The following is a 10,432-nucleotide window of genomic DNA, read 5'->3' as shown; positions in this document are numbered from 1 at the left end:
TCTACCGGCGGCAACTTTTTTAGGTGGTCTAGTTGTGTTGTTGCTTCCTCCGTCGGTGTTTCCTCCTCCTGTTGCTCATCCATGTTGTATATTATTATCATTATTATTTTCTTCTTCTTTAAATTGACAATGCTTTGCCGTGATGATCGCCGCGGTCACCGGGGCCAAAACATGCCGTATCTGTGATACAGCATGCAGCTAACGGCGCGCAAAGCGTGGTCGATGAATGGATCTTTCTCGAAAACTTCCCACAGGTAATGTCGACGTTCCGGCAGAATGGAAAGGAAGTACGACGCTACGCCGGTGTAGACCTGGGTTATGACAGACCCTATGGTTTTCGTCATTTCGGCGCTGAGTCTGGCTTTGTATCTCGCGTACAGCTTGTCGATTTCTTCGGCTGGCGTTTTGTGAATTTTATCGGGAGTGTGGTCGCCTCCCCCACCCAAGTATTGTTTGGCTTTGCCGCTGACCGCGAGCGCCACCAGTCTCTCTCGCTTGTCGTTTTTATTATTATTATCATCATCCAACATTTGTTTGAACAGTTCGTCACACTCCATCTTATAATGTAACAAACGTTTTTTTAAGTTTAATAAAATAAAATACGACGTACGCGAAACACAGCGAGATGAAAGTCAAGATGCACACAACGATAGTTTCAAAAATCGTTTTTGCCTGAGATATGCTAGAATTTTGCTAAAATTTTGCTTTTAAGCTAGCAGACTTTATACGCAACAGGTTGGTCGGGTTTCAACAGGAGTTTGGCGAGCTGTTTCTTCACTCGTTCTCATTTGCTCAGGATCACGTCGTTTTCTCGGAAGCAGTCCTCGAACGAATCACTGTCCTTGCAGTGAAACAGGGCGACCCAGTGAGATTCCAAGTGAGTTCGCTTTCTCTTTGAAACGGCTCGTATTCCGCCACTAGAATGATCAAGATGCCTTTCATCGATCGAGCCGGCACGTTTAGGTTGATGTTCCACAGCGTATCGCTCTTGTCCTTGACGATCGTCCGGTGCCGCAATATGCGGTCGTACAGGATGGACAGATTTCCCGAGTACTGTTGGCGAATCTGCTGGGTCAGTTCCGAGCTCGTGACCATGTTGAACTCCTGAGAGATGTTGTCGACGACGTAGCTGGCCTCGGTGCCGTCCACTGTGAAGATAACTTTGTCGTAATCGTTTAACGTGAGTTCGTATTCCAGCCGGTCGCCTAGCGCGGCCTGGTAAAACGGCATGTGCCCCTCGAGCAGCTCGAAGTCGAGCAGTATGCAAATCCGATTCCCATACGCCTCGGCGACGGCTTTGTCTCCTGTCGTTATATTGCCGAGCTGGTCTTGCGTGAAACCGTACCCCACATGTAGGTTGTTTGATTGGTCGTTATCACCACAAATTCCTTGATACAACATGTCATCGCGTTCATTCGGGGTTCTCCATAGGTCCATGTAACAGTAAACACGTCACTGTCGTCGATGCTCAGCACCTCGTTCCCGCTTATTTTGATGGTGGTTTTCTTGACGATGGCGCGACCCAGGTTTTTCACGATACTGCGTTTGTCGGTCGTGGACTCCAACGTGATGTGAAAAGCCAGTCGAGCCGTGCCGGGGACGATGACGTCGTTCTCGCCCAGATTGGGGAATCGAACCAGCAGCGTTTGGTTTTGATCGATCGTGCTCGGATTGTTGATGATGGTCACCGACTGACGCACAGCTTTGCCACCGAGCAGTTCTCTCGATCTTCGGAAAGGATCTATCTTTCGTCCGTAATGCGACATTGTTTAAATTGAAACTATGTATATTATTAGTTTAATAAAAAAAATGTCTGATGATAATCCCATGGACGATTTCGACGTACACCAGATGAACGACAATGATGCAGCAGCCATGGACACCTCGTTCATGGGGGACACCGTGGGCAACGGACTTTCAAAGCAGGCTGTGGACGAGTATTACGATGCTTTAAAGCGAGATAAGAATTACGTCGAACCATTGGGTCGTGACTATCCTAAATTCAAAATTGACCATTAAGGGACGCTGCGACTGAAAGCTCATCCGGAGGTTGATCTCATGAACAAACACACGAGAAAACCACTCGCCCTGTCGATGCTAGCCAGTCGCCGTGACGGTAGTCAACTGATCCTCGATGAACTAAACCTACGAGATTACAATGGCGCACGACCCAAACAACTTCCACCGAAGGTCGTCCAAGATCTGCAACATGAACTCAGTGATGATGGCGCCGATCCGAGAGAAATGACCCAGCACGCCAAAGAAGCGTCTGAAGAAATTGCAAAAATATTGGTCACATACTCCAACAAACACTTGCCCGCTTTCAAATTTCCTCTAAGGGAACTTCGGGGTCTAGATGAAGCCTTGGAAAACGTGCACGGAAAACTCGTGAACAACATGGGTAAACTGAACGAAATCGACGAGCACATCGCTCGCGAGGAAAGAAAACTCAGGATCGTGGACGACGACGAAGCCACGAAAAACATCATCGCAAAAAGATTGCGTGACCTGGAAGACGAGAGACGGACCCTATTGGAAGCCGCTTCCTCCAAATGGGAAGCCCTCCGATTGCAAATCAGCCGCGTGTGCGAAACCATCGACCGAGTCTTGAACGAGGACACCACGCTAGCCGACAGGATCCGAATTCTGTTCCAGGATCAAGGAATAACCATCGCCAGCGTTCTCACGGCTTTGGGTTACACCAGTCTGCAGGGAGTCACTGTGACCGTGGAAGACAGGATATCTCATCACGGATGAGGATCGTAATGTCCTCGAACTAAAATACAAAGGGGGTTCTACTGGACAGTTTTATTCTGATCGAGAAAAATGGAATTTACGCAACCCCATTACCAGATCCAACGGCTAACATGCTAGTCGCCCGTCCGGAATACGGAAAACAATGGATGTATTTAAAAAACTTCTCAAAGCCCCAGACTTATGGAGACATACGATACAGGGTTCTACCCTTATTATCAAAGTTTTTCTTAGAGATGCCCCCGCACAAAAGGTGCAACTTCTGGATGTGTTATACATACGTTGGTATAAACACCATGAAAATCAACGCTGTGTATTTACGTAAAACCAGGAACAGTCCCCACCACAAACCTCGATAGAGTCCAGGTTATTCAGGATGGATACACCATTACATTCGAGGCCATTTTTTTATCCGAACATTTTCATTTTATTAGCTTAAGGTATATTCGAGGACGATTGACGGAGGACCAATTAGATATCATTTCATAACAGGGTATATACAGAACAGGACTGTACCCAGTCGTGGATGAAGTGGCGAAAACACTGGAAACCGTGGACGGGTTTCATTTGAGACAGATATGCGTGATCAAACAAAAACTAGAACGTGAATGCGATACGTTGTCGGCATTACAGAAAAAATATCACAGGGCCGCCAATTCCATGGACAGTGTGGACAGCGCTCTGGTTTCAGTCAGCATGGGATTAGGCATCGCAGGTATCAGGTTATTATCCACCATCGTGGCCGCACCCATGGTGCTAGGCATCGAAATAACAGCTGGAGTGGCAGGGTTGATGGGATTGACCCTTAAGTACATTTGACTGCAACGTAAAGCATTGAAACACAACGAAATTAGAATTCTAGCCGAAGCGAAGTTAACCACAATAGTGGATCATATTTCCACCGCGCTCACCAACTCTAAAATCTCCGAAGAAGAGTTTCGTTTGGTGCTATCAGAAATCACAAAATATCACAGAATACAACAAGAGATTCGGACCAAGTCTCGTAAAAACGCCGTCATTTGCGAAGACGAGAATTTGTTTTTCATAGAACAGGAGAAGCAACAGGCCTGACAAGCCTACATTTGACAAACAAACAAATCATAGGAGATTCACAATAAACTGTTTCGTGAACATCAACATAACGTAGCCAGCCATCTCAGTGAGCTGTAGGTAATTAGCCCAGCCGAGACACACACACTGCGACTCGCCCACAGCGCTCACTCAGTGCTAACGAGACGGCAGCGAGTCAATCTGGGGGAACTGTTGAGAGATGCGGTATGATTTAGTGGAAATAAATAAACTCTGTCAAAAAAGAAACGCAACCCCTGTCCTCAGATATGAAAAATTCGTTTGAATGAAGTTATTGCTTCCAAACTAAATTTTATTCGAATGTATTGAAATGATACACGTAATTAATGAAGATTACCATCCAAACAACTGCATTTGTACGCATAAGTGTATTTTATTGCTTATTCCGTCACAACGCATGAAATGACCCTCATGGTGACTTCGCACAAAAAAAACACATGCAAATCATGAAAATGGCAGTGAATGTAGGGGTGTATAAAAGCCCATGTGCTTCCGGATTATATTCATTCATTTGTCGCCGAAAAGCTGTGTTAAAAATGCCACGATTGAGTGCTGCCGACCGAAATATCGCCATTGGTCGTGTTCAAGCCGGAGAAAGTTTTGGAACTGTTGCACGGCACCTAAATGTTCACAAAACAACGATATCCCGACTTTGGTACATCAACCACGTGTTAGAGCTTCACCTTCTCCCGATTATTGACCAACAGACACAGATTTTTCAACGGGACAACGCCCGGCCTCATACTGCACGTGCAACAATGAACTTTCTGCAGAATTCCAACGTCAATGTCTTGCCATGACCCTCTAAATCACCAGACCTCAACCCTATTGAACACCTGTGGGATACTCTGGATCGACGCGTACGTCAACGTCAGCCGCCGCCACAGACGCTGCAACAGCTCGCCGTTGCACTGCAGGAGGAGTGGAGAGCCATTCCCCAGGAAAGAATCCGGCGTCTTATCCGTTCTTGTCCAAGGAGATGCCTTGCAGTGATTGCAGCGCGTGGTGCTCATACGAGATACTGAGAAAGACGCCCCCCTGGTGACCAACTGGTGTCTGTGAGATGACTTTTGAAATGACAATTTTAAACATGCCCATCTGGGTTATTATTCTGCCAAATTTCAGACTTCTGTCTTAAATAATAAAAATGCCGTGTCGTCCTAAAACTTCAGATCAAAATCTCTAAAATACAGGGGTTGCGTTTCTTTTTTGACAGAGTTTACAACGTTGCCAGCCATTTGGCTGCACAAGCCAAGCAGAGCCAAACACTGCGACTCGCCCATACTGATCTCACTGATACTGAGACGACGACCGGGGGGAGAAAAACTGCCGAGAGATGCGTTTCATTCGCTTTCTGTAGATTTACTATTCAGCCGGCCGTGCATCATCATAGCCGAGCCGAGAGGCACACGCGACACACACTTATACTCGTCCACAGAGCTCACTCAAACCAACCCCCGAGACGGTAGCGAGGTGATGACTGTGGAGACCTGCGTTTCATTCAGCTTAAAACACCTCTCGCCTCGATAATATATAACATGTACGACAATACGTTGGATTGTTATCTTTTCGCCAGACCGACCCCATGCTCACTAAAAAGTGATTTTTTCCTAAACAATTTGACAGATTTTCGTGAAAATTTGCATGCATCTCGGCAGATGGTTACGCTTTAGCAAAACGACATTGGGAACACTCTCGATGACTTCATTAGAATAATTAAGACTTAATTACGACAAAAAGTTGGACATTTTGCCTTTTCCCTCCCGATCCCGCCCGTCAATATTTCAGAAACTATTTGACCGATTTCATCAAATTTTGCATGCACCTCAGTAGTAGTATACACAATGGGGCTACGGGATTAGGGACTTCCCAAGGGCTCAATTGTTTAAATTGAGCCTTTGGGGGTACCTGGTCCCGTACCCCCATTGTGTATACTACTTGTGGTACTGACGGTGTACACAATGAATATATCAAAGCAACGCTTGATACTCTCATACCTGTATATGTTAGATTGTTTAATTATGTGTTTGATTATGGAGTTCTACCTGAATCTTGGCTACTCGGTTACATCAGACCAATCTGTAAGAATAAAGGGTGTCCATCAAATCCCAATAGTTGCAGAGGTATAACAATTGTAAGCTGCTTGGGCAAAGTTTTCACTTCCTTACTATCGGAGAGATTACAGACAAACAGACTGACAGAAATACTTTATTAAAGTGTCACATGATATGTTACAGGTAAAACTATATTTCATATGTCTAGATAACACATATCACCCAGCCATAACACTGGCTTATGAGACAGTACTAACATAAATTAACTAAAAAAATGTACAATATACAATCTGGACGATTGTGTTCATGACGTATATAAAATAGTACATAGGTAAAATATATTAAGAATGTAACTGCCTTGTACGGAACATTAACAGTATCAGCTACAAGTTTAAGAACCTTGATTTCAGTAGTATTCATTACCATAATAAATTTCAAATAATCAGCTAGGCTAAAACTAAATTCATCTATAAAGTTGCCTTTAAGATCATGGTAAAAAGCACAATTTCAAAGAAAATGGGCTTCAGACTCTACAGAATCACAATAGGGGCATAATCTTTGATTTATGGGTGTGGAGGTTTGCTATAACGTCCAATTTCAATATTAAGAGGTAAGATACCACAGCGTAATTTACTTAGATTACTTCGCCTATGTCCAGACATAATATATCTTACATACAGTTCTGGTCTACAATTTTTTTTAAACAACATGTAAGTGCGTAAATTATTACCGTTAGCCTTGCCTACGTCGCCCCAAAGCTCTGAAAACCACTTTTTCTCATCTAATCTACACAAACATTGTTTAATGACATTGTTGGAATTGATACCAGACGTAGGCGATAACAAAGTATCATACAACAGCAACTGTCTACCCAATTTAACAAGGTTAAAAGCAAAAGAACCTTTCCGATTCATGGACCACCTAAACACCTTATCGGTAAGCCTGTCCTCTGACATGATACAACTTGACATAACAACGGAAACTCTCTATCCGCTGTTTATTGAGACAAGTCCTCCAACCAAGTTCACCCTGAACAGCACAGTTAGATATGTTCTCGATATCATTTTGTATGATTTATGAGAATAAAATACTGAATCCTGAATCGAAATCCGCCGCCACAAACCTTTGATCAACCGTGACCTAGGATACCACATCCCACCAGCCTATGAAGAACTAATCAAACTATAGATCATCAATAGCACCCTGTCTATTTGTTGTTACTACTTATTTCCCCTGTTTATTGGCTTCATCACTAGTGCTATTTGTTGTTTATAGTTCCCTACTGGCCTCTTCCAATTATATACCACTTGTTATTCTATTACATGTTGTTGTTAATGTTAATCTGCTGCTTGTCACAACATACCATGTATATATGCTCTTCACCATTTGGTTGTAATCACTTGATAACAATGTAAGAATCTACATCGAAACGTCGCTCAACACAAATAATCCAGAAGTTGTATGTTTCCTTCGCCATACACCTGTTAATAAGAATGAGGTTGTGTACTACGATATGTGACATACGGTATGTGTCAGTTGAGCCTTGTGCGAACATCCGGTTTTCCCAAAGGCATGATGTAATGTAGGTTCTTGTGCCAATCGGATGTTTCTTCCTAAACGAATCAACTTCAATATTTTACCACCCAAATCTCGACCTTAACAACGACACAGATCTTCTCCAACATGTTTCACTTTTATCTTAAGGGAGAAGTGATTACAGTTAAACGGATCATGTTATGACGTCACTTTTTATATTATTTTGATCAGTGGTGTTAGTTTGCAACAGCATGCGCAGTCAATTTTCAATGGATTCAGGACCTAGAGTCAAATCGTCCGTGGAGACATTTTCGTTAAGATGCAATCCTGATATTGGATTTCAACCGGCTGAAAGATGTCAATCCTAGATGTTCCCGAACAATGGTGAGATATGCCATATGAATATATGAATGTCTGAATGTCTGAATGTATTTCTATTCATGAAAACTGTGTTTCAGTTCTTTCAAGGAAGAAGGTGTACTTGCTGTATGCTGAGGATCATAAAGATCACTTAAATGTCATCTCCAGGTTGGCCATATATCTGAAAAACCAGTGTTGCTGCGAGCTGTTCTATTTTCCTTGGTTGAAGAGAGACTTCCACGCTATAGGTACATACCAGTGGATCATATCACACATTGACGAGGCAGACTACGTGATTGTCATCAGCTCAGAGGCAGCGTTCAAACTCCTCGATGCACGGAACACAAACACGTCTTTGAAGACAGAAGATGAAGGTCCAGAGGGTGACATCTTCTCCCCAGCCATAACCCATGTTAGGACGAAGTCCCTCGAGCCTGATTTCTACAGGAAAACCATCCTTGTATACTTTGACTACACCAGTGAGGATTTTGTCTTGAAGGAAGTGAGTCCTGGTGTCCATTATAAGCTGCCCAAACATTTCAAGGACCTATTGTGTCACATCCATGAAGTTGATGTGTTTGACCAGACTCGCAGACATCCAGATATAGACGCTATTGTGGACCTGCAAGCCACTAGGATTGGCCGACATTTACGGAAAGCGATTGAAAAAGCAAGACGTTTCGAGAAATCTGACCCACACTGGTTTGAGAAGAGGTTCTGTCGACAACACTCAGTACACGAATCAGAACATGATCCAGAGCAGACGTGGGAGTCAGTCTCTCTGAAAGCAAATGTGGTTGATACAGATCCAAGGACAACTGCTGGTCATAATACAGGTTATAATAACGAACTGCAAAGTGTCATAACTTGCAACTCTGTTGTAATACATCCACAGGACATGATTGCCCCGAGTGTGGTCGCAACTGACACCCCTACCGATGTCATTGTGACCATGTTACAGAATATCAACGCACAGGAGGACCCGCTTACATTCAACTGCCAAGACAATGCAAATGTTACTCAGCGGAATTATTCCAAAGAAGACTTCATCCCTCCTAGTGAGATACTAACAGATACGGATATCGATGCACGACTCCTTGCCATCAATAAGGGCGACGGGGTTTTCCCCCTTCTGACATGACCAAAAGATACCTAGACCTACAGAGTTACTACATGTTACTAAGAAAGTGTAATCCCAAATAAAACAGAGTGTTACAGAGTGACAAGAGTCAATATTTTCAACCTCAGTTGAAGTATGGATTACGCAAGATGTTTTATAACACCATGTGTACGTTGTTTGTATCTATATCTCAAAGGAAAGTGTTACTGCATTAAAGACTTGTTGGTACCTATATCATGTTCCAATATACGAAAATGCTTCTGCAAACCTCTATGATTAGAGGAACTGGTTGCAGGTTTGAATCCCGATTCTACCCGATGGTGTTTTCAGGTTTGTCACCACAATATTGTCACCATGATATTGTAGGTGGCGGTTGAACATCTCTGGCCTACAGCATTGCGGGCTTCATTCCATATCACCCGGACAAAGCGGAATACTGTTCAAAACGGCGTTAAACCAAACTCACTTACACACTCATCATGTGGACCTCATTGACGAATAACATGACGTTATGCATTGAAAGTTTGTGTAGAGGCTCGTCGGAAAATGCCACATTCTTTTCACAAGTGCCATGTCAAAGAGATCACTCTCCCACTAACCTCGCGAGATTTCCCCACTCACCCCTAGACATGCCCTCCTCTCGTACATGCCCATCTCCCCGCTTCCACATAATCTATACCTACCTATATAAGTAGTTTTAGAGTATGTTTGTCATCTCATTAAGCTCGCTTTGACACCCTGCTCTTGTACATTGAAACTACAGCCTCATTTCGACTGTACTATTCATCTGGTATTGGAGGAATCGGTAATGCATGTAAATAATATAAACGTGGAATGTGTTAGTTGTCCTATGCCAAATGTGTATCCAACCTCACAGGCATTCGTTTCGAATTTCAACATTCATATTATAATCGTATTATGATATGTTTTCATTAAATGTTACATAAACTTTTCTGTAGTTCTTGTTATTTGAAAAGCAAATTTCTCTTGAACACTTCGCTAAGTGAGAATTCGAACTCGTTAGTCCTTGTACGGTCAGAGAGTACAAACCGGGTTAGAATATTGATCTTCAGTAACCCATGTTTGTCGTAAGAGTCGACTAACGGGATCAGGTGGTCAAAGCTGTCTAAGATTTGCTTATATTCATCCATTCATCATACAAGAGTAGGCTACATACATGTATGTGCCATCATGTTCAGTCGACTATGTCCTGTTTCGTGCATCATGGACTCGTGAAGATCCGGGTTAGAATTGATCCTCAGTAATCCATGCTTGTCGTAAGAGGCAACTAACGGGATCGGGTGGTCAGGCCCGCTGACTTGGTTGACACATGCATCGTATCCCAATTGCGCAGATCGATGCTCATGCTATTGATCACTGGATTGTCTGGTCCAGACACGATTATTTACAGACCGCCGCCATATAGCTGGAATATGGCTGAGCGCGGCGTAAAACTGAACTCACTCACTCAGAGAGTACAAGGCGTGAACACACATCTAAGCAAGCTGGACATGTATAC

General features: G+C 43.5%; 1 protein-coding gene across 1 annotated transcript in view; it reads left to right on the top strand.

Annotated features, from left to right (window-relative positions):
* The window catches only part of LOC124253003, a 47,140-nt gene extending 37,407 nt beyond the window's left edge, over positions 1 to 9,733 (top strand). Inside the window, exon 12 of the mRNA XM_046686716.1 lies at positions 7,892 to 9,733. Within this exon, the coding sequence (XP_046542672.1) occupies positions 7,892 to 8,934 (1,043 nt within the window). The 3' untranslated portion in view covers positions 8,935 to 9,733. The remainder of the gene's footprint in view (positions 1 to 7,891) is intronic.
* Positions 9,734 to 10,432: the final 699 nt, after the last annotated feature.

The sequence above is a fragment of the Haliotis rubra genome, unplaced genomic scaffold, assembly GCF_003918875.1.
Source record: "Haliotis rubra isolate DU_JTF1 unplaced genomic scaffold, ASM391887v1 Scf53, whole genome shotgun sequence".
Taxonomy (NCBI): Eukaryota; Metazoa; Mollusca; class Gastropoda; order Lepetellida; family Haliotidae; genus Haliotis; species Haliotis rubra.
Note: the sequence above shows the minus strand (reverse complement) of the source record. Positions and strands in the feature narration are given on the sequence as shown.